The sequence below is a fragment of the Triturus cristatus genome, chromosome 10, assembly GCF_964204655.1.
Source record: "Triturus cristatus chromosome 10, aTriCri1.1, whole genome shotgun sequence".
Lineage (NCBI taxonomy): Eukaryota > Metazoa > Chordata > Amphibia > Caudata > Salamandridae > Triturus > Triturus cristatus.
In genome coordinates this window covers 1,216,360,555-1,216,385,812 of record NC_140593.1, presented here as the reverse complement: position 1 = coordinate 1,216,385,812, position 25,258 = coordinate 1,216,360,555, and the positions used below count along the sequence as shown (strand labels likewise).

Here is a 25,258-nt window from a genome sequence, read left to right as displayed (position 1 = left end):
GTATTAGGATGGGTTGTGTTAAGGGCGTTCCTTCCTAATAGCGACTCACAGTGTACAAATGTTTTGCCACCAAAATGTGGTTGCAAAACATTTGCATTTTACCGCCTACTTCAGGTCCCCAGGGGACCCCTTCCTCTTTGTGGATGCATGCGAAAACGTTTAAGAGCTGTAAGAGGTCCCACGGACCATTGTCTACTCTTAGCTTACATTAGAGGTTCGGAGAACTCTTTGCTTGATTAATTCTAAGAGCACTGGTGGGAGGCCAGCTTTAACAATGGCGGCTTTTGGGTATTTACAGAGTGCTTTCGCTTAAGGGGCGTCGGCTATAACCTTTAAATACGTACCCAGGTACCCAAGAGAAGCCTCCGATCCGCCGACCTCGCCGAAACCCCGCACTTCCGCAGAGCCAGAACTGGTGGGAGAGCCTTCTCCTACATCGCTGCCAAGACCTGGAACGAGCTCCCGATCGACATCAGACGCGCCCCTACTCTGCACATTTTCAGGAGGAACCTCAAGAATTGGCTCTTCGACTGACCAGAGCTGCACCCCCCGCGCCTTGAGACCCTCACGGGTGAGTAGCGCGCTTCACAATTCCCTAATTGATTAATTAAATATGCCCGTCCCCCCTTCCCGCTGCAAATGCTGCGCGAATCGGGCGCTGCGTTAATTCGAGAAATCTGTGGACGCTTCCTCCATTTTTCTCCCTCCCTCCTCCATCCATGCCCTTCGTGTAGCTTGTTTTTTTTTTTGCAATTTTATATAGTGCAAAATCAACCGAAGGGCATTGGAGTGCTTTACATGAGCACGATGTTGAGCCGACGCCGAGACTTGAACCAGGTTCCCTAGCATCAAAGTCAGCAGCTCTGGCTGTTGCGCCACATCCTCTGCTATTGGTGACTTATTCTATCTTGTTTCAGGGTTTGTTAGGGGTGCTTCTGCGTGGATTTCCGGTGTTGTGCCGTGAATGGAATGCTTCTTTGATGTGATTTGGAGCTGTGTAAGCTGGCTCTGGGTGGACCATCGGCCTCACTGCGCTTAGAACATGACACTCCTTTGTTTACATCGCACAGCGCCCTCTTTGCCCGTATACACAGGCACTTAACCTCAGAAACACGACGAGGGCAATCTGTGTACAGAAATGACACACCCTTCTGTCTCTAGGGACAGACAGAGCTCTCTGTCACGGGGCAGGAAGCTGTACGCAATCTGTCCAAGCTGCCTGTAGAAGACAGGGTCTGTTGGGAAGCCCTCACATGTTTTGCAAACAGCAGACCTGGAATTCGTTCATTTTCCACTATTTTTTTTACGAGTTCCCTCACTGTGAGAGCGGTCTCCTACTCTTCCAGTGTATTCCACGTGGAACGGACAGAGAAGGCACGTGTGCTGTGTGCAGGGGGCACCGTGAGGGTGGGAGGGCAAACACCTCCTATTGAAGTGAAGGGACATACTCTACCCTTTTCGGTGCATAACAAAACTTTGAGCCCCCCTCTCCCCCCACCACCCCAGCAAGGCGCTGGGAAGGGCTCTCTGACAGAAAATGACTAGTGAAAAACATAATGTTTGTGAGAAAATCTATTATATCTGTCATTGTATCTTCTTACTATGATATGACGTGTGCTGTGAATTTTAAGACAACTTCGTAAATGTTTTTAAAGACACCTTTGTACACTGCTACTAACATTAAAAATACATTTGCAATCCAATTGGTCTCGCATTTCTTAAAGTTAGGGCTGTTAGCTTAGAAAATGACAATTGCTTTCCATTTGTTTTTTTATTTGCAGTAGAGTCGTTTTATGTGCATTGGTATAAAAAGGCAAAAGTAGAAAACATTGTCATTTTCAGCGCCAACGAATCTAACTTTAACAAATGCGTGACCTATTGCATTGCAAATGCTTGTTTTACGATTCCCAAGAGGTCACAAATTGCGACCTACCTCATGAATATTAATGAGGTAGGTCAATTGCGACCTCATTAGGAATCGCTAAATGTGTTAAAGACACATTAGTACGTAGGTGTTTGAGATTTCCTACTACCGTATCGCAAAAAATCGCTTTTAGGAAATTGCAAAATGAAACCTACGCACACGTGGCCCTAAATCCGTACATACTCCCTTTGCTAAGGTGCACTTTGACTCAACTCTCTCTCGCTCGCGCTCCTCCTCTCGCCTCTGTCGAGCCACGCCCACACCAGGGCTGACTTGGAGGCCCGCGGCTCCCCCAAGAGCCCGGCTGGACTGAAACCAGGGAGAGCAGGAAATTCAACTCGGATCCCGGGCGATTTGCCAAGTGGCATTAACAAGCATCCTCAGAGGCGCCACTGCGCATTCCATCTGGAGGATGACGCAAGACCACAGCACCAGGGATGACGGAAAACACGAGCTTTGAGACACGCAGGATCCGAATCTACGGCCTGTCCCCAAGCAGCATGACATGTACCTGGATGTGGGCGGATAAAATACAGTCATACACCATGTCCTGGTCATATGGCCTCTTGCGCTCCAGAGCTTTTTACTATCCCACACCAGATACCGAGAAAGACTTACATTCAGCAGATACCCACATCTACAAATATCAAAGACAACGGTTCCACTTTATGTGCTGCACCTATATCCAACACTGCCATCTGGTGGCCAGCTTTTAAAACTGCTGCTTCGTGGGAGTGAAGGTAAATAAAGACCTGTTATATACTATACTCAAAGTTCAGCGGAGTAACAAAGACGGCGTAATATAAGATTCTTCCATAAGCTTTCTACAGTCTACATCCCGGCAAAACAGGGGCTGAGGCCTAACCAGAGCCCAGCATGAACAGAACTCTGGTAGAACAAGATCGATGCACTAATCCGTCGTCTCTTCAAATTGGAGGATTCTCTGTTTTACGGCTGCTCGATTTCTGTAGCATCTCATCCAGTGAAAAGTTAGATTGTTAAATATATTTCCACCTGAACCCCTGTGCCGCAGCGTAACGGTATAAACTACATCTCAGCTGAACATCATAAACATGGCAAGGTAAGTTGAGAGAACAATCTACGTTGCGGCACGGATGAACGCACAATAAGGTGCTGACATACAATGTGATATACATATATAGTCTCTTGGAAACTAAACAAAGGTTACAGGGATGTTATAGTTAGGTTCAGATTTTACACACGCAAAACCATAGAAATGTAGCAGTTATAGTTACCTGAATTAACTTTAACTTACGCCCCCGACAATGCACTGTTTATGACCTCACATATTACATCACTCATGACATTCAGTGACATCACTGATGACATCTCGAATGACATCACTCTTGACCTCATCCAGTGAGTGCAAGTTTCGGAAAAGTTTCTGAGACTGAAAGTTATATACTGAGCTACTGCAGAAGTTAAATTACTATTATTTCTGAACTACTGAGTGTTAGTATTTCTAACATGCATCATCTGAACCATAATGCTGTTTTTAAAGCGGGTGTACTATTTACAAGTTAACTAGCATCTACGTTGACACAGGCCCCTTGCTGATGTCTGTGTACGGTAGTGCTTTGCGGCAGTCTACGCTGTTCATTGAACCTTCACTCCGCAGTGATGGCTGAGTACAGCTCAGAAATACGGACCACTTTGCTTAGACCTCTCTCCTTTGTGATGAATGAGTGCAGTAGTAGTTTGCAATAAATGCATCTGTTCACTAAAACATCTCGCTAGGGTGATGGCTCAGTGTAGACCTCTCTGCTGACGCCTTTCTCCTGGACGAAGAATAACTTAACTAGTGGTTTGTGACGCAGTGGCCTCTACAGAGCGCGTGTTGTAGTGATTTGTGTATAACTGACGTCTGCTCTAAATCCTCTTTCCTGGTTGAAGAATGGTGTTGTTGTGGTTTACTATAGACTAGCCTGTACGGTTAGACGTCTTACTTTTGTCGTTAGTGTTTACAGCAGTGGTTTAGAAGAGAGAACTATCTGCTGAGAACTCTCTCCTGGGAGAGAAGTGAGTGTATTAGTTGATAAGGAAGGTTACAGTGAGCTCTCTGCTGTACGTCTCTCACCAGTTTCCTTTTCTTATTTAAAAAAAAAATGAAATGGTACTTTATGAAGTATACTGGAGTTTACTTTGCTGGATGATGTCATCAGTGATGTCATTTGAGAGGTCTTCAGAGATAACAATGACCAGGTCATGAGTGATGTAATATGTGAGGTCATATGCAGTGTTTTGCGGGGGCATAACTTATAGTTAGCTCAATTACCTAACTGCTGAATTTCTATGGTTTTGTGTGAGTAAAATCTGAACCTAACTATAACGTCCCTGTAACCTTTGTTTTTCTCAGTGAATTTCTATGTTTTTTAAATTCTATTTCCTAACTATAACATCCCTGTAATCTTTATTTATTTTATTGAATTTCACAGATTTTTAAAATATAAATTGTACTACAATTTGACCCATAAGCTCAATTTACTAATATACATTTTCACAAGTTTATAAATACATTTTATTCAAACATTCACTCTTATTATACATTTTAAAATGATTTTTTTTTTTAAAGTAAGGGAAGGCAACTTTTGTAGTCTTTTCATAAAAGCAATGCACCAATGCTTTCTTTTTTTAATTCATTTTATGGATCCGCAGACCCGTCCCCAACCAAAACTACACATTCAATACTAACACAACAACACATTTCATACAAACATACGCTACTGCAAAATCTATAAGTGTATCACTGCCTGTGTTAGGGTGTGTGAGTGGCATTGTGAATGGCTTTGTGGGTGTGTGAGTGGTTGTGTGAGTGGATGTATGGGTGTTTGTGAACAGGGTTGTTGGTCTGTGCGTGGGTTGACAAAGGCTGCATGAAACACGTTCCTGTGAACAAGTGCTGAATACAAGAAATATCCCATGGAATTGAGTGTAGACATTCTCTTTAAGAGGATATGCTTTAATTGTTTAAAGAGGCGTTAGCGGTATTGCCCCTATCCTGCACCATAGATGCTTAGGAAGCACGCCAGCAAAGCAACTAACCCACCGGTTCTGTACATATCCACCCAATCTAATGATCTGATAATTAACTGTTCTCACAGTTTTACCCAAAGAAATATTACTGCAGCTTCTACTTACATGTTTGCAGAGGCCCCGTCCTCTTCTCTCAACTGAAAGGGAGAAAAGGAGCCAGTTTATTTAAAAATCGGAACACTACAAAAAGCAACACTCACAGCACACACTAATTCCACAAGCTACAAGAAAAACGAACTAGTTACTACCTTTGGTTACGTTCCTTATGGTGGATACTCTGACTGAAGATTCCTCACCTTGGGCCATATGTACGTAGCCTAATACCGGTCGGTAACGGCCGATTTTCGGTAATTATACCGTTACCGACCGGTATTTAGGCTTTTGCAATGTAGGGGGCACATTACAGGATTCGGTATTTACCGAATCAGTAAAATTACCGAATCGGTAATTTTACCGATTCGGTAATTTTACCGATTCGGTAAATACCGAATCCTGTAATGATATGTAGGGGGAGTGTGTGGGTGTTGTGGGGATTCGTTATTTACCACCAACTAAACGTTGGTGGTAAATGACGAATAGGTGAAAAAAAAGCATTTTTGTGAACGTTTAAGTGTGCAATGTGGCAGACATACATGCCCTTAGGGCATGTATGTGTGCCACATGTGCACACATGCAGGAATCAGGGGTGCAACAGGGTGTCACTGTGACACCCTGCCACCCTTGATTGTGCTCCCCCCATTACCGAATCGGTATTTACCGATTCGGTAATGGTAACTGGCTTCAAGGGATGCATTATTACCGAATCGGTAAATACCGGTTCTAAAATACCGAATTTTACCGATTCGGTAATAACTACCGAATTATTATCTACATAACATTTACCACTTCATAAATACCGAATCGGTAAAATTCGGTATTTATGAAGTGGTAAATGTTGGGCTACCTACATAAGGCCCCTTGAGAGTATTCCCCCAGGTGTCAGCCTGCATCTGAAAACTCGAAAGCAGCACTCCCGCGAGCCAGTATCTTCCAAGGTTGTACGTCTGGCTCACACCAAAAAGTCCTAAAGGAATAAACTGCCCATTGCGATGGATGTGGCCGTGCACTGATGCCCATGTAGCAGCCTGACACATATCCAGGACGGGCACTACACATGCTAGAGCAGTAGTAGGAACCTTGACACGAGTAGAATGGCGAGGCAAAGGAAGTCAGAAGGGTGATAGCCTGCCTAACAAGGAAAGGTGTTACTACCTTTTGGCAGAAATGCAGCTCAAGCTTTCGACACATGTCTGGAAAACTTTTTTGTATGAGGAGGGTGGACTTAGAGAGCCTGCAGCTCACCCACACGATGAGCTGACGTAATCATGACAAGAAACACTGTTTTTAGGGTCAAGAGATGTAGTGGACAGCTGTGCGGCCGCTTAAAATAGGCACACATCAGAAAAGTAAGAACCAAATTCAGGTCCCACTGTGGCATATCTAAGGGCTTTGGTGCATACAAGTGCTGCAAACCTTTAAGAAACCTCATCACAGTAGGTAATTTACACAAAAAAGGCTGATCCGGCAACCTTGAAAAAGCTGAAGGAGCTGACAAACAGCCTTTAATAGTGCCCAGTGCAAGTCCTTGGTGGGCCGAGCTTGTCCAAGCACCCGGCATATACTGATTGAGTAGATGGACACCTGGCTACCACAATCACCTCAACAACTTCAAGAGGAAGACTGAAGGAGACTAACTGCTGCCGCTCAATCTCCACGCATGGAAGTGCAGAGTACGGAGGCCTGTGTGCAAAACCCTGCCCTGTTGCTGCAACAGTAGGTCCTCCTGAAGGGGCAGCCTGATCGGAGGATAGGAGTTTACGCTCAGAAGTTCAAGATATTACACGCTCTTGGCCACAATCTTGGATCACCAGGAGGACTTGGGCCCAGTCGGTATCAAAACTCAAACCATAAGGGATAGAGGCGGAAAAGCATACCGGAGTCCCGAGCTCCACTCTAGGCAGAATGAGTCCCTGAGAGAAAGCCTTCTTGAGAATTCAAGTGTGCAAAAATGCTGACTTTGCGCATTGTCTGCAGTGGCAAAAAGACAGAGCTCGGGTTCTCCCCATTGCTGGAAAACGCCCTGCACCACCTCTGGATTAACTGCCATTTGTGATCTGCTAGGCATCGGCGACAGAGTAAGTCCGTCCTGGCGTTTAGAAGTCCCATCCCGCCAGGTAGTACACAACCATGGAAATGCCCTGGTGAGTCAGCCACTTCCAGAGGCGCAGAGCCTCTTGGCAAAGGAACCAAGACCGCACTCCACCCTGCTTGTTGCAGTACCACATGGTGGTAGTGTTGTCTGTGGGAACCTGTACTAGCCTCCCTTTGATGGATGTCCGGTTGTTTTGGTATGTGACATATATCCCTTGGAAACTAGTGAATGAGAGAATTTTGGAGAAAATGGCTTGTCAAAGACAAGAAGAGTAGAGCTCGATCTGTGTTTCAAAGCACAAATTGACAGAAACAGACGTCAGCACACCTAGGTGGCACTTATATGAGGTCCACTTTTCATGGAGTGGAACAACATTGGTGCAGAGCCACACAGAGCCACCTACCAGCACGTAGGAGTACTGCTTTTGAGTTTCTGGATCCAGTCTGACATCTGGGGGAATATTCACAAGGTAATGAATCTGCTGTTGATAGAGCATCCATCCGAAAGTAAATAATAACGTATTTAGAGGTTATAAACTTTCTTATCTTAAGCATGAGCTGTATATTCACGCTGAAAAGTCAATGTTACAGGTAAGTAGCTTTAACTACATAGGAGATACTGACATCTGACAGCCATTCATGCCAGTTATACATTTTTAGAAATCCACGTATCGTCCGTTATACATGGACACAGAACACATATTTTTTTGGGCACTTGAAAATACACTGTCATCTATTTGTCACATTGTTGTCCATTTCTCAGAGTATAAAAAAGACCTAAAAGTTAAACCTTAAAACAAAGTACATGTGCATTGTGTCACGAGCTCCCAGTACAGGATTTATCAGTTTCTTAAAGAAAGCTCTACCGTTCACATTCATATAATTCAACAATTGCATTCCGGTGATACGAACTCAGCTTGCTGGTCCATGCCAAGACAGATTTCAAACCAAAGCAGGAGCCTGTTTCCATCACATATCAATAGGTCCTGGGCAAGTTCCAGGTAATCCTCACTACACATGGGCAGTCAGCCCCACCATCCCAACGGATGTAAACCTAACCCTCCCAACAGTCAATCCAGTCTACCCCGGGAAGTACCAGGTGGTAAGTCATCATTCCCCTTAGCCTCAAACTCAAATAGCAGATGGCACCAGGCCTGAACCACGGACATCCCTAGCAAACATTTCTATCTCTCCCGATCCAATGAATAAAACTTCCAGAATCGCCCACTTCACCCCCTTCTTTCATCCAATGTGCAATGTTCAGGGGTCTTACCGACTTCCAAATCAAACAGAATTTATTGTGCAGTTAATTAAAACCTTCACAAGATTTTAAAAAGTTCACAATTCGTGAATAAAAAACAAATGCTTCTCCTAAAAAAGATGCTTCAGGTTTCTTCAGCACCATTCTCCCTGTCGCTTCTATCCATTACCGTGTCCCAGTATTCTGCTGGAATTGAACATGAACTCCCTCCCTATCACAACACCAGAGGCATGAAGCAGCCAACAAGGCGTATATTCTACCCACCCTTTCAAGTGTAAATATACATCATACTTCCCATGGTAACTATTAAAGTACAGTAGACTAAAATGGTAATTGCTGGAAATTTTAGGGTGCCTGGCATCCATTATTTCCTCTTTTGGAAAACCTTTGAGTACAGTAACAGGTGGGCCTCTTACCACCCCAACATCTCAAATCTTCAACAAACAAGGAAAGCCTGGCAGGGAGGCAGGCCAATTCTTCGGCAGGAGTTTAGTTTTCAGATCACTGTACATTTACCACTGTCTCAATCGCAATACCCGTGAAAAAGATCCCAAGGTGAAGAGAGGGACGATATTAACCAGTAACAGCGGTCCTCAACTTTAGCTGAGAGTGGTCAGTTTGGGAACTTGGTTTCTCATCGGAAAGGAAGGCTCCTTGGTTTGAAGGGCAATGGCTCTGCTCTCCGCTTTATGATACTGTCCACTTAGCTGCAACTATTGGGAGAAAACCTTAAGCAAATATTGCTCCGTGACACACTGCAAGGTTTCAAGATAGAGGCTTGGCGGTGTGAACGATCTCTCAGAATTGGGGAATTCAGAAGGGTCCTTACCCGCTGGCGCACCGGTGGTTCGCTGTACGTCTTGGTGGTGGAGTAGCTTTCGGAGTAATAATCATCTCCTCCTGCAAGGGAAGGGAGATATTAAAAGCGGATACGCACAAAACAGTTCTTCATTTTATTACACTGAAGGCAGCATGCCAGGGTAGACGACTGTAGACATTTTTCCCAATTTATTCAAGTTTTTCCTAACATTCAAGTATATATAAACACAACTCCCTACAGGAGTCTCTCCTGTTAACCCTGTGATCCCACTGACTATCCTAACTAACTTGCCTCGAACACTCCCCAAACATCTTAAAAAAGAAGACACTGACTGCAAGAGACATTTCAGGACAGAAGAAGAGAAATGGAAGGTCACAGACAAAGACCAGCATCATATGACATAGCATGGGAAGTAGAAAGGTAGCTTTCCACAACTGGGACACTGAGCATATGCCAGATACTCTGACAGGCTAGCTCTTGCTAATAATTTATTTTTAAAGGATAGCAAAAATATTTTTCTCAGCACCCTCATATCTGCTTAGGACATCAGAGGCAGTGAATACCATATTGTCCAGTTTTCAGAATACAACCTAATCACCAGTCACGGTCGATAAGGCAATGAAACATTTACACAAGTGCATTCACAATTTCCCAGGGCCTTTCTGCTAACAGCAAATTTTGGAGAAATTTAATACAAATTACTTTTGAGAAATTTAAAAGCTCTTGACCTCAGATGAGCACCGTGCTAGATAAAAATGCCCAATTCTTCATATTATCTCCAGAAACACCAGAGATACTCCCTATTAGGAGCATGACAGAAACTCAGCCCAACTTCTTTTGAGCGATCACAATGGACTCTGGCAGAACGCCCACGTCCATCACACAGTCTGAGCCGACTGACATCACTCAGCGGGAACACGGAACTGTGGGAGATCGAACATGACACCGCTCCCCTGCTTTAATAAAGAAACTCTCATACATGAAGATTCTGTATTGGCTGTTTAAGAAATTATGTTTTGGAAACGTTTACTAAGACTCATCAGTTGTTTTAGTTAAAATAATTTCCTTAAAGAAACTTTCCAGCAAGAAATGAATCCTCAAATACCAGCTCAGGGATTGCAATAGGAGAAGTAGCCACACTGGAATCAAAAGACATTGCAGCACTGAGCTAGTGCACAGGTTCGAGCGCCATGTTGAAGTTCTTTTTGGAAATGTTGTCCAGTCTTTGTTGGTGCAGTTATGAGCAATTTTAAAGGCTCTTGGGAACATGAAACACACACTTCCAGAGCTATCCAGTTCTCCAAGGTGTATGTTTCAGTGCTTGGCTTGAAGAGTTCACAAAGGTCAGAGAGACATTTGAAACAGCGTTTGTTTCTTTTTTTCCTTTGGATCTACAAGCTGTCATTTTGCTGAACTGGAAGAGTTCACAAAGGTCACCTTTGGATTGACAGTTTTCTGCTACTTGACTTGAAGTGCTTGTAAAGGTGCAGTTTGAAGATTTCAAAGAGTCTTTTAGGACTTTTTGTTTTGTTTTTGTTTTTGTTTTGGATGGAAACCCCAATTCAGGAACATATCCTTTGCTTTAAAATGATGTAAACACATGGCATTTATTGATTTAAAAGTGACCGCAACCTGGGCTGTGTTTAATTTCTTGTATGTTTATTTTTTAATGCCTGGTAAGCCACTGAACTAATTTTTGTTGGAATTTCATGAAAAAAGATAAAAGGTGGCAGGAGGGGAACATTGTTAATGTGCAATTTCAACACTTTGTACTTTATTTCCTTTGTCTTAAAAAAAGTCTTTTTTTTTTTTTAAATAGAGAGTTTACTGGAAAACACATTTATATTTGTTGTAACAGAGTTCAGGCAACCAAGAAGGTTCACATAGCATTACGGTTAGTGTTTATAAAATTGACTTCCACTACAATATTTGGAATACATCACTGCATTTCTGTTTCCTTAGGTAACCAACTATTTTCTAGTGCTACAGTGAACTGTCCGCTGTATCTCTTCCCTATCCCTTTTTCCTGGGGGGCTCAGTTACTCAAGTTTAGTATTGGGTAGGGGTCTCAGTGGGACAAGGAGTGAAATATTCCATGGCCATCCATGACCCCCCTGCGGCGGATCTCAGGTACTTATTTTAATTTGAGACAGAGACATAGAAACTACGTCACGGCTACTTTAGAAACATGAGGTGCACCTTACAAATCACCACCAGACTCTCACTTCTTACTAAGCAGAATGAAATAGGTGATAGACAACCACGCCACAAGCAAGGCCAAACAGAAGTGTAAAAAACCAACTGATGAACCCCAAAATCAGAAGTGTGGAATTCCTATCGCCCGACCCCCAAGTCATATTGCTTGGGCTCAAGGACATCCAGATTTCATGTTTATTTTGTCATTTGGACAAGTAGGCCCACCCCCGGTAGCACTTTGATTGCCAGTTCACCGTACCACATTATGGATCTGTGAAAGAGCACTGTTGGCAAGCTGATCAAACTTGTGTTCATGGATCATTATTGCAAAGTCTTTTTTAATAGGGCGAGTGCTCAAAGGAAATGCTGTGGACTCGGCTTGCACCACTGACAGGGATTCCAGTATAAACATTTATACACACATTAGCTTTCAGGCTTATGCAAGTATTTGCTTTTGACCAGAGAGCCTTCTGAAAGCATCATAGGTTGCCTCAAATTGTTCAACTTTGCAATATTGATGTTTATTTGCTCTCAAAATAAAAAGGTACACAAAAAATAGCAACAAAAAGAAAAACATTTTGATAAACTCCAATTTTAGGTACCATTTCTTTGAGGCGTCATTTAGTAAAATGTGTTTGATACATGCTAGTTTTTCCCCAAAATATTAATGATGCAAAATTAGTGTAAAACCTGTTTCAGAAAAATTATGGGAAACATAAAAATCAACAAGCAATAGCAAAGACAATCGGTCTGGCGCCGATTCCCACCCTTTTGGTTTGCCAATTTGTGTTTTGTTTCAACTTAGTTCTTTTAAAACGTTGTTGCTGCGGTAGCTGCTGGGCTGTCACTAACGTACCGCAAAAAATTGCCTTAAAGCCATAATGAAAGCATATGCTGGCATAGTTGTCCCTTACACTGAAGGAAAGTACTTTATGCGCGATTGTGCTCCTTGTGAAAGAGCAGAATGCAGTCACTCACAGTGAAGTTAACTATATATAAAATTATATATACTTTTACAAAAGGTCTTGGCAAACGCCACACATACTTATAGGCCAAATTATTAAAGAAAGTTAAAAAAGCACACCCATGGTATGAGTCCTTGTGTTTGTGAAAATGTACGACTTTCATGAATTTACAGAAGTAGGCCTGGAAACCGAACTTATACAAAACGTTTGTGCACTGCATTTTAGCATGAGCAAATATGCATGTGTGCGTTTAATCATGTGAAAATCTGTTTGCAAGTTCGCATTCCCTTCAACCCCGTTTCTTCCCACCCTGGAAAATGTTATACATGTGCCCTCCCCAGGAGTAAATTCCCAACCAAGGGACAAGTGTTTTTTCCCCCACAGGACAAGTATGTTTATGAACCATCCCGTCCAATGGGCAATCTAATATTTTATAAAATTCCACATCACTGCAAAATTCAATAATTTACAAGCCTGAAGGACACCGAATGCCCTACTGTGGCGGAGTGACATCCATGACACGCCCATCCCCCACCTTACAGAAGGCTACTCCACCCATGCGATACCCAATATGCGTAGAGAACCACAGGAATTGTGCCAACAATAAACTCAAATAAACTGTGTGTGGTGTATGGCTAAACAAACGCAATTACCAACTCATACCAAAAACGCACACCCATGGTCATTCAAAGTGGCACGTGGTGTATAATTCAGCAGGTATCAGGTGCATCACAGAACAACCTTCTAATGCCACAAACGCAGACTGAGCCATGTAATATCCCATGCAATATATGACTCACAGAACGCCGCTTGATTTAAGAAGCCAGTCCCTCACGTGTCACTACAATTCTCAGGCACTGGTATGTCGACCCCGTCTCTTTTAAATGCCTGCAAGCAGTACAAATGAACCAGCAAAACACATCATTGGAAAAGACCCAAGCTCCATCTAAAGAGGTGAGATTAAATTGACCAACTCTCTCCTGAGAACACCAGACCGCAGGCCTTGATCGCAGAAACGTAAAAGCGTGAGGTTTTAAATGGGAAGGAGTGGGCAGTATATGAATAACTTTAACAACGAATCAGAATGGCCATACAAACAGAAATCTAAAATAAAAACGATATCTATTGGCCATTTTAGGATTATATCAATTATTTTGCTAAAAATACACGTGTCATACACATCCAAGCTTAAATCCTCTTCAGGAGCAATGTTATGTAACATGAAGAAATGTAAAAGGGAATCGTGCCCCACTGGACTTCTTTTAATAAGTATTTTCCACACTAGGTCCTATAGTCCAACAATTAAGACTATGGCGTGGGCTGACTACTTCACATTTCTTTTTACAAAACTTAAAGTTACACCAAAAGGCCAAACCTAGCGAGCTGGGCATGGATATGATGTCAAAAGAGGCTTTGATGCACATGTAATTATGATAGATACTGGCGACATGCTTGGGTGGGTGGGTTGTGGGGGTTACGTTGGGGGGGTTGCTGGGGGATGGTGCGGGGGGCATATTGGTTTTATCGCACATTCATTGTGGATTACTCCTGTGGATGACCTACCTCGTAGCATAGACGCTGTTGGGGTGAATGTTGTACAGTTGTGATCAGTTTGGTGGACTGATCACTGCACCACGTTCTGATTTGGCTGGAGGGCGGAGTACGGGGGAAGGGGATTGACTGCATTTTGTTTTGTGACCTAATAAAGTCTGTTTAAAAAAAAAAAAATGGATATGATGTCAGAAGCTGACATGCGGGAGAATTGGGCACAGATGTCTCTGAAATTCATACTAAGGAAGAAGTCTTGCGCTTAAGGTAACCATCCTGGAGGCTGACAGTGCTCATGTAAGTCAAGATTGCAATTTATAAAGCTTTAGGTCTGCAGGGAGATTACCCATAAGATTCTCAAAGTTGTCTCTTGAAACACAAAACATAAGGTAGGAGGGAATCGTCAATGCCATGGTTTATTCTTTCCGGGGCGGTTTCCAAAGAGTAGACCGTGTTGGAAAAAGAGTTGGCACATTTTATCAGTGACCAATTTAATGAGACCCCATATGGCTCTTACTTTAAAATAAAATAAAAAAATAAATAAAAAAAAGGGGCCACCAAAAGTAAGTACTCATAGTCTGCAAGCAAGAGTCTCTAAGGGCCCAGCTGTTAGAGAAGCGTGTGTGCTGTAGAAAAGTGTGTCACTGTGCGGCATGCCCCCTGTTTTCAGGATCTTACCTCTGTCCGGGTAGGACACACGGCCACTGCTGCGATCCCGGTCCGGAGGCAGGTCGTACTGCTGCCTCTCACAGAACAGCGAGTCTGACCCTGTTAAGGAAAGGAGGGCACATGAGCATGGCGAAGCCTCTTACGCAGCAATACAGACAGTGGCCCGCAGTCCGCCGCGCTTGCACTCAAGGGACACATTGGTACTGGCGTTACTTAAAGAACCTTTCAGAGCCCTACTGAGGAGTCCCACGGAATATACTGACCCTCCCTTGCTGCCCAATCCCTGTAGGCACCACAGCCAGCAGGCCCTCAAGAGTGAGGATGAAGCAGGGAGCTCTTCCTCTCTCCCCGAGGCGGCTGAACTCACACCCTGGGACGGTCCAGAGAACCTGACCCGAAGCATCTACGAGTGCTCTTGGAAACAGAGCAGCTACCTTCGAAAGGGAAAAAAATGTTTTTTTTACGTTCCTTTTTTACTCCTGGTTTTATTCTTGGTCGCTAAATCAGGCTAGAAATAGTCTCAAAAGTCCATTTACTTGACAGAAATGTTTTTTCCCCTTTTTGTGAATTAACATATAGACACTAATTATTAACGGTGCCTTGGAATCTCAACATCCCGCTCCTACCACAAGTGTCGCTATCCGGCGGACGGGTCAGGCATATATGCCCTCGATGCGCGTCTTGAGCTTCTTTATAATTCTCATGACGATGAGGAGGATGTTGGGAGTGTGGATGCAGAAGGCCCATCATCTGGATTTCCCCTTTTTGGGTGGTTTTCTGGCCCAGTCTGCCTGGGTTCTGCTTACCTGTAGGGCACTATCCATAAGAGGTGGCTTCTCAACCAGGTACACCTGGGTGCAGTGTCTGGTGGTCCTGCATGCCATTCAGCTGGTCTTTAAGACTATGCAGGCTTGGAGCCGAAGCGAGGGTGGTCCGTCACGATTGGAGGGGGGGGTATGGTCTCGCTTCTTCAAGCCTTCAAGAGAGGTGTGCTGCAGTGTGTTGGGTGCCCTCCAAGGAGGCCATGCGGTGTGTTTTATTTTTCCATCTTGAATGCTGTCCCTGCCCTCATTGTTTAATTTAAAACATCTGTAAGGAATCCTATGGCCATTTTGTGAGCACCTACAGTGTTCCCCATTGTATCCCAATTTATGGGTTCCACAGATATCCGAGGACTATATACTTGCGTAAGCCCTAGTGTGCATGACTTAAAATGGATCAGTTCTTCATTCATCAGCACAGAGAACTGTCTTAAGTGTGGCATACTACACGTCAGGCTACAACACGTGTACAAGGGTTTCATTTTCATATGAAGTGTCTGTATGTAACATATCTTGCACGTGGAAGCCGCCTCTGCACAGCAGCACAGTACGTGACTTTCAGGACAACGAGGGACTCCATTGGATGGCAGCTGATCTTATGTGACTGTACAAAAAGACATCTGCCCACAGCTGGCTCTCCTTGATCTCTTAGTACTGATGTCAACATTACCGCTCCATTCCGGGGCACCGACCGCCACTTTAGTAGATAACCTGTTTGAGTGCGCACACCTGCAACAACCTCTTGCTGCACCAATCAACAAGCTTGCTCAAACCTGATGCAGTTTACCTGGTATTATGCACACGAGCTCCTGTTTTGGAACCCCACTGAATGTACTTAAGACTACTCAGTAATAAATGTAGGACAGCCTGCGACTCGCAGGGTACACGACATTGCAAGAAGTACCCGTGCGCCAGTGAGAGGTACCTGACCTGATGTGATGTTTGGAAGCCTACTCCGCAAACCCCAAATCTGAAGCCTGTAATCTCTACTGATGACGGTTAAAGAACCAGAAACACGTGTCTAGAGATCAGCACCATCTGCGCCAACTCGGACGAAACACTCATAATTATTTTAGCAAAGCAAGCAGCATGAGACTGCATTTACCATAACGCCAGGGGCGAACCTTGCTGGGAGGTGAAGCGGTGTGCTACCACCCCTGTTCCTACACAGCATTGCAGGTTGGGACTGGGAACTCCAGAGTGCTCGTCATTTGTGAGGCACAAAGTCCTACTCAATCTACAAGCTTGCCAGCAGTCAGTTCTCAGGCCCCTTGGAGGAGAAGGAGCAAGCAGGTGTAGGCCGATCAAGTGACAGCCCTCCAAAGCATTGATAGCTCATCAGCCTGCGTGGTCATGTGGGACTCAAACTCTGAGTTGGTCCACAGGTAAAACAGGACACCCTATTGTTGAGGATAACTCAGTGGGTGCAATCAGGATGAGCCTGGGGCGGTTCACTGCGAGAGGGTGACTGCAGAAGCAAAAGTTAACCTACTGATTTACCTAACACAGAGGGTGCTGGCTAGAGCAAAGTACACAGAGCGCCCACAAAAGAAAGAAACAGAATGGACAGAAACAGATCAAACAAGGCTAGACACAGTTCAAGCCTTCTCATCATTGGAATACGTGTTCATCTTGGCCCTGTGTGTTCCTGCTTGGGCCATCGCCTTCAGCATCAGGCAGAGTTTGCAAGCTCGCTGGCAGGTGAGAAGTAGGAGACTGAAGAACAGAAGTGGGACAATGGTGGACCACTTCCCTTGGGAAACTCCACCTTGTATGTCAGATTACTAGGTGTGGCTCACAGGCAGTAGCTTAGAGATCAAGCCAAACCCTCAGGAAAAGAGCTGGAGGCTAGGGAATCCTTCACACAATGTGCTGCCAACTGGAGTCAAATGAATGTTACAGAACTATATAAAAATATGTAGGCAAAGTCACAGATTTTACAGGCAGTTTCTAAAGAGGACCTTCATTTGGGGCTCTGGCAGAATATCAAGGAACATCATTTCTCCGCTGAAGAACATGAAGCGCGTGCAAACAGAAAAGAATATGCACCCAGTAGACACACCGTTCAGAAAGCTTTTCACAGGATTACAATGCAGTGCTCGGAGTGCCAAGCAATGGTGTGAGTTACGAAGAACGTGCACAATTTTTCAATGGCTTGCAAATCAGTCTATACTGCGCACTATGTACATGTTTGTTATACGTAGCCACTTACAATCCAGGGGTTGGAGCCAGGAAAGAGTTATTTAAAAGGCTGCAGGAAATGTGGCCCACACACTACATTCCAGATTTACTCACCTAGATTTGATTTTTGGCTTCTGGGACACTAGACCAAATTGTGCATTTCCCGTGCCCATCAGTTTAAGACCGCCTCTGGGCTTCAGTGCCCTGGCAAAAATGTGGTAGTGCCTGCTTGGCATTGTGTGCGCTGCACACCAAAAGATGTTCATGATGCAATGGGGAATATGCAGTACAAAGGCCTTAGGAGGGGATTTGTATGAACTCTCAATACTTTTCAAGCAAAGAAATTAGCCCCTGAAACACCTTATTCCACGGGTTTCAGGTTCCTGCGCTGTTCTACTCTTGTTCTGCCTGCATTCTTCATCGGAGCAGCACCGGGGCACTCACCTCTCCCTCCTACCGCCGCCGCAACAGCCATCTCCCGTCGGCCGCAGTGTGTAGGGGGGACTACAGCCCCGAAGCTCCCTAGCGGCGGAAGTCCGCCACCGTCAGCATCCCGCCCGGAGGCGCTTAAAACTGCGGACATCCCTGGCAGAGCGGGCGTCTTCGCTGGGTTCCTGCGCTGTTCTACTCTTGTTCTGCCTGCATTCTTCATCGGAGCAGCACCGGGGCACTCACCTCTCCCTCCTACCGCCGCCGCAACAGCCATCTCCCGTCGGCCGCAGTGTGTAGGGGGGACTACAGCCCCCAAGCTCCCTAGCGGCGGAAGTCCGCCACCGTCAGCATCCCGCCCGGAGGCGCTTAAAACTGCGGACATCCCCGGCAGAGCGGGCGTCTTCGCTGGGTTCCTGCGCTGTTCTACTCTTGTTCTGCCTGCATTCTTCATCGGAGCAGCACCGGGGCACTCACCTCTCCCTCCTACCGCCGCCGCAACAGCCATCTCCCGTCGGCCGCAGTGTGTAGGGGGGACTACAGCCCCCAAGCTCCCTAGCGGCGGAAGTCCGCCACCGTCAGCATCCCGCCCGGAGGCGCTTAAAACTGCGGACATCCCCCGCGACGCGGGACGCGCGCGGGCGGCGCCGGGCTGAGCCCGGGCAGAGGGCGGGCCGTCTGTGGCCGTCCGTGGTCGAGCGAGGACGGGACGGGCCACATCATTGTCGTCCGTGTCACTGAGCCACCTCTTTGGGACTGCCACAAAACAGGTACTGTTATTGAGGATCACATCCATTGTGTAGGGTCACCATTTCCAGATTTATCTGCAGATAGCCGCCACAGATGGACACAATGTCCAAAGCAAGGAATTCTACAATGACTAACACTATGGACAATTATTTGGTCCAGATTGTCAGTAAAATCAACAACGATAGGAGGACTTCATTGGGGCTAACATGTTCTCCTAGCTCTCCACCACTGATTCCTTTGTCTGGTTTACCGTTGGTTTCTCCTTCAGAGGCAACAAGTAGTATGTCCCTAGATCTAATGATTGTAGATAGTGACATACCTGATTCCTGTCCGCCTTTAGCTCCTAAGTCGCCACTAGAAACTGTATTAGATATAGATGAGGCGGCTACAGAAGCTGACTCTCAGTCGCCTGCTCTTCCCTTGAGAAGTAGGCTAGTTAGAGCATGCAGAAAGTCCCAGTTTAAAAGTAATGGGTCCCGTACAGGGAGGAAAAGGGCCACTATTGTGAATAAAAGTATTAGCAAAGAAGATGCATTAGGGTCAGTCTCCAACATAAATCCAGATATTGTGCTCTCTGAAAAGATCATAGATATGATCGATACTAAAATAGGAGGCATTATATCCCCATTGGTAGCCAAAATTGACCATCTTATGGCAGAGATAGCTAGGTTAAACGCCATAATAAATAGACCTGTGGATGAAGTCGCTAGAACTATACCTATATCCCCAAACGTATGTATCCTAAATGGGATACCTCCGAATGGAGGGCAAAGAAAAATAGGAAATGTGCAAGCGAACATCCCAATCCAGTCACCTGGAATTAATAAAAATCTCTCGAAGGCAAGTACAGACACCCCTAAGGCGTTAACAGTGACAAATAACCAATTTCAATGTATTCCCCAGGCAGAACCACTCACATTAGTTCTTGCCAATGTTCCTGTTTTGACTACTGACAAATCGGAAACTACATCTTCTTTGATCAGTAAATCTTTGTATTGGCTGGTGAATAATATGAAGATGTCTCCTTGGGGCAAGCAGAAACTAGCCAGGGAAATCATTATGGCAAGAAGGGTTCAATGGCTAGGGCATCACCCGAAAAAATTTAAAGGGGATTGTGTGGTTTTAAATTTTTCCAGTCCCGATGTCCTCCCAGATATCTTGGCCAACTTAAATCCCCCGCAACGAAGACAAGGTGTCATCATCCCGGTAACCCTCAAATATTTTTATTACATGAGAAATCGAGGCATTCACAAAGGATTACCAAGATCAGGGTGGACACCGTCTCCAAGTAAAGGGGGTAGGAGTGTACCCACCAGCAATTGGAACATTAGCCTGGAGAATAGGTTTGAGGTGTTGTCAGGCTTAAATGACTGTGATTGACTCAAAGATAGATCTAGTGTGGAGTATACGGATATAGGGTTGGCCGTAACTGTGGCAGACCCTATTCCTTCTGCAAGCATTAGAGTTACTGAGACATTAGGGAATTATCAAAGAACCCACACTGCTGTTATGGACCCATTGGGGTTTAATTCCTCAAATAATCTTGGTGGGATGTGTTTAGCATCCAACCCATTGGAAAGTGCTTTACCAGCTAATCTAAGTGCTACTATTGATTGTCTGGGGAAGATAACAGGTGAGATTCAGGATACACTGACCAATAATTTACCTGTTTCCCTAGCATCTGATTCATTGGTAAATGTCGCACCAGATACCTCAAGTCCCGCTAGTGTTTGCCAGGACAGGGAAACTGGTGAGACCATAGGACCATTGATCAAATACCCTTTCATTCCTCCCGCAACTGACCCAGGGCTGGCTATTCTATCCTGGAATATTGCAGGTATAAATAACAAGTTGCATTCCGGTGTATGGAGTAGTTTTGTGGATCATTTTGATGTTATTTTATTTCAAGAATCTTGGTCTGTGGCCCCAGTCTTTCGCCCTGGATTCCTTAACTTTTGTATACCTGCCACTAAAAAAAGCTAAAGGCCGACCACTTGGTGGCTTGATAATATGGATACGTCAGTCACTATGTTGTAAAATCACTCAACTTAATCTCCCATCGCTAGATATAATGTCTCTAATCCTAAACTGGCCCAACAATAAGAGTATGGCTATTTTTAATATTTATGCTCGAGGGATGGTTGGGGGTACTTCGCCAGATGTGATAAATGTCTTAGACCACCAGCTTGTAGTGCTCCCCCCTGAAATGATAAAAATTGTTGGAGGAGATTTTAATACAACTTTTGAGCCTCTTGGTCCGGAGGACCAATTCCTTGCTATTGAAGAGGACAATAGGTGGGGTATTCCCCAGTTGGACCTTCCCCCAGTCAAGAGATGGTCCGCTGCAGCCATCCAACTCAAAGCCCTTTGTTTAGAAAGAGGGCTTAGAGCCGCTAATGGGCGCACTAAATCAGATCAACAGGGTGCAAGTACATTTGATAACGGAAGGTCTGCCAGTCGAATCGATTACTTCTTGGTGGACATTAGAGTTTGGAGTAGTCTGAATGACATGTCCGTAATTACACGGGATGAAAGTGATCATAATCCCTTGTGCCTAGAGTTACATTTACCAAATACCCCTAGAGAATCTAAAACTGAGGGGGGGAAAGTAACTATGGATATCGTCACATCAAATAATATGCGACATGTCAAATGGGATAGATTCATCGAGAAGGTGGAAATCTTGGATGAGCTCAAGAAAACTATCATTTACGAGGTGGCCAATCTAGGCCCTAAATTAATTAACTCCGACTCCCATCTAGTTATGCTCGAGGCCCATAACATTTTTTTCACTAAACTGCAAGGGTTTTTTATGAAACCCCCTAGTAGTGGGAAAATCATTAAGGGTTGCCCACCTGAAGAGGGATGGTTTAACAAATCCTGTAAAATAGCCCGCAAGAACTTGAGTGTTGCTCTGAGATCAGGAGTAGCGGAAGATGTGAGATCAGCCAGGAAGCTCTATAGGCAAGTCCAGGTAGCAGCTAAGAAGGACTGGGATGAGAACCAGTGGCAGGATTTGAAACACGCATGCTTGGCAAAAGATCAAAAACGATTTTGGTGGCACAAGGGCGCGGTCAAGACTTTCGCGGTGCTCCAGGCCGAATACGAGTTGACCGACAGGGAGTTCTTCCGCTACGCCCAGGTTCGACACGCCCTGCTCTCGGTCTTCGGGGAGGGGACCAAGATCCCTGTTTCCTCGCCCCTCGAGGACCGCGTACTTGACGGACATGTCCCTGATAGTACTATTTCTTTAATTTATAAAAAATTGATTAATCACCGGGCGGATCTCCTGGTGCGCCTTCGGGAGGCTTGGACTGGGGATGGGGTCGAATTGGACGACGAAGACTGGCAGTCTGCACTGTCGTCCCCCAAGGAGGTTGCCATTCCGGCTCGTCTCCGGTTGGTACAGCTCAAGATTCTCCACCGGGTGTATGTTACGGGTCCGCGCTTGGTCGCGATGGGATTTTCCGACGACGGGCTCTGTAAACGAGGCTGCGGGCTCAACGCCACCTTTCTTCATATCCTTTGGGAGTGCCGCGAGGTGGCGGACTACTGGCGCCGGGTCCACACGGTTATGGGACAGGTCACCGGGGTTGTGCTGCTGCCGGAGGTGCGTCGCTGTGTCCTGAACGTGTGGGAGCCCAATGACTACAACGCGGCTCAGACTCGGTGGGCGGCCCTAGGGAACATGATTGCCAAGAGGGATATAGCGCAACTTTGGGGCGCTCAACGGCCGCCCACCGTGTCAGTATGGAAGGAGAATATGGACTGGTGTATGTTTCGGGAGAAGACAGTGTATGTGGCCCGTGGCAAGCCGGGGGCATGGGGTAGAATTTGGGGTCAATGGAATGCGTATCGCGGAGGCATCTGTACGCCCCCCCTGGTAGACACTGATATCGCCATGTCCCCCTGACCCTTGACGGCTCCTGGCGCTTTTTGTAACAACTACATATGGACGTTCATCTCCCTTGACCCCCTTCCCCCCCCCCTCCGTCCCCGGCCTCCCGGTACTCCTCTCTTTAGCGGATTGCTCAAATGTTCTGACTGGAGTTTCCCGGGGGGAGCCTGAACCGCACTGGTATCCCTCGTAACTCGCCTTTTGTTTTTATTGTTTTTCCTTTTGTTTCTGTTCTTGTTGGACTGACACTTGCTGTTCTTCGAGAACTATCTTGAGCCACTGCGGGGCAGTGCCCTGGGAACGGACTGCAGCCTTGATATGTGTATATTTCCTTATGTACCTAGCGGCCGGCCCGGGTGGTTGTAGGCCCATACTTGTAACCGAATTATTGTTCAATAAAAACTTTTTCAAAAAAAAAAAAAAAAAAAAAAACGATTTTGGGCCACATTAAAATGGGGTAGAGGCGGCTCTGCACCCTCCCCACCAAACCACGTGGCAAAAAACCAATGGGTTGATTTCTTCAAACCACAGTATGCTTCTGTCCCATCCGCAGAAGAGCAAACACTCCCTCCCACTGTTTATTTCCAAACACAGGTGTTTTCAATCAAAGAGGTCAACCTGGCTTTGGATAGTATAACAGCGGGCCGTGCACCTGGAATGGATGGGATACCTGCGGATGTGTTTTTAATTGATAGACTATCTTGGTGCCAATACTTTCAATGGCTAGCTAATTCAGTGGCCATGGGCGCACCCATTCCCCCTTCATGGAAAGGGGCAGAAATAATCCCGGTTTATAAAAAGGGTGACAAATCACTCCCAAGTAATTATAGACCTATTAGTCTTATAGACTCAGCACAAAAACTAATAGGTCGGTTGGTACAAAATAAACTCCAATCTTGGGTTGAGGATAACAACATCTTGTCACCATATCAAGCCGGGTTTAGACCTTGCACCAGCTCTATTGACCAAGTTTTTTATTTCCTAGCTCTTTACTGGAGGAACGTGCAGTTGTCCAAAGGAACCCTTTATGCAGTCTTTATTGACCTGCGATCAGCCTTCGACCTGGTGCCTCGCTCTAAACTTTGGAAGGTTCTCGCCCAAGCAGGTATGGCCCCGGAATTACTAAATTTACTCGTCCGCCTACATCAGAACAATTATGCACAAATTAGATGGGGAAGCCAGGGGGAGGTGACGGACCCATTTCCCGTTGAACGTGGTGTTCGACAGGGATGCGTCCTGGCACCAACATTATTTTCTTTATACATAAATGGGATAGTCGATTACCTTGGCAGGTCCCCTACTGATGCCCCTATTCTGGCAGGATCCAGAGTGCCTGTTCTCATGTTCGCGGACGACACGTTGTTGGTTTCACGAACCCCAAGCGGATTGCAGAAAGCGTTAAACGTATTCGCTGAATTTTGTCAGGACCGGGGTCTCGAGATAAATACTTCTAAAACTAAATTTATGTGTCTAAACCAACGACAAAATTTTAGAGGAGCAATAAAATATAATGGTATTCCATTGGAACAGGTTGAGGCTTTTACATATTTAGGTATATCGCTTCAGCACAATATGAAATGGTCAAATCACATTGACATGACTGTTCTAAAATTCCACCAGCTTGCAGGTGCAATTATTTCCAAGCATAGATCTTCATTGACTAAGCCAATTAGGCCTGCCTTGGAAATTTATAATATGAAAGTTATTAGTGCATCGCTGTATGGTTCGGAGCTATGGGGGTTTGCAAATCTAAGTGGCTTACGGTTGGCCGAAAATAAGTTCCTACGCAGCCTAACAGGTGTTCCCCAAAGTACCCCAATGATCCCATTAAAATACGATCTAGGGAGGAAAAAAATTGAGGACCTGGCACAACTACGTCCACTTTTGTATTGGCGGCGGATCATGACAACGCCGGAACTTGAACATTATGCTAGTGCCCTGAAGGACATAATTAGGGCTGATTGTTTTCATTCCATCACTTGGCTTAAAGAAATTAAGAACTTGCTTACAAAACTGGAGCTAGGGTATTTATGGAATGACATAAACAGTTCAAGTATTCCATCAAAGTCAATCCTCAAGAAATTGTACTGGGATATGACCCTGACATCTGCCTCTTGTGCTGGCCAAGGCTCTAACTTGACTGGCCGTTTCTTTGACAAAAATTTTTTACCATCTTATGAGGCATATTGGGATATCATAGAGAGGCCCATGGATAGGAAATTGTATTTCCAGTTCAGAATTGGGTCTCTCCCTGTAAAAGCTTTCTCCCACAAATGGTCAACCTCCAAGGATGATAAATGTCATCACTGTTTAGATTTGATTGAGGATGCTGGTCATTTGTTGTTTGTGTGTCCGCTATATATTGCCCCCCGCCGTAGATGGATAAAGCCAGTATGCCTAAATCTTGGAACACGTAGCTACAAGGAAGCTTTAAGAATTTTAGAATCTGATTGCACCCCCTGTTTGGCAATTGCTGTCGCTAAATTTCTGGGGTGGGCTTGGATATTACGCCTTCGTGCTTTGAAATCCACTGAAACTGATCAATGAGTGTT

The 25,258-nt window shown here is 45.2% G+C and overlaps 1 protein-coding gene across 4 annotated transcripts in view; it reads right to left on the bottom strand.

Moving 5' to 3' along the window:
* EMD (emerin) overlaps positions 1-25,258 on the bottom strand; it is a 109,508-nt gene that overhangs the window by 12,281 nt on the left and 71,969 nt on the right. For 2 of the 4 annotated variants that reach the window (XR_014969684.1, XM_085629736.1), the window contains exons 5-7: positions 14,637-14,726; positions 9,259-9,329; positions 5,084-5,115 (exon numbers count right to left, since the gene is read on the bottom strand). Coding sequence is in view for 2 of the 4 variants with exons in the window: in XM_085629736.1 (XP_085485862.1) it covers positions 5,084-5,115; positions 9,259-9,329; positions 14,637-14,726 (193 nt within the window). In the remaining 2 variants the exon portion in view is untranslated. The remainder of the gene's footprint in view (positions 1-5,083; positions 5,116-9,258; positions 9,330-14,636; positions 14,727-25,258) is intronic. The other 2 variants (XR_014969685.1, XM_085629737.1) reach the window with 1 other exon arrangement.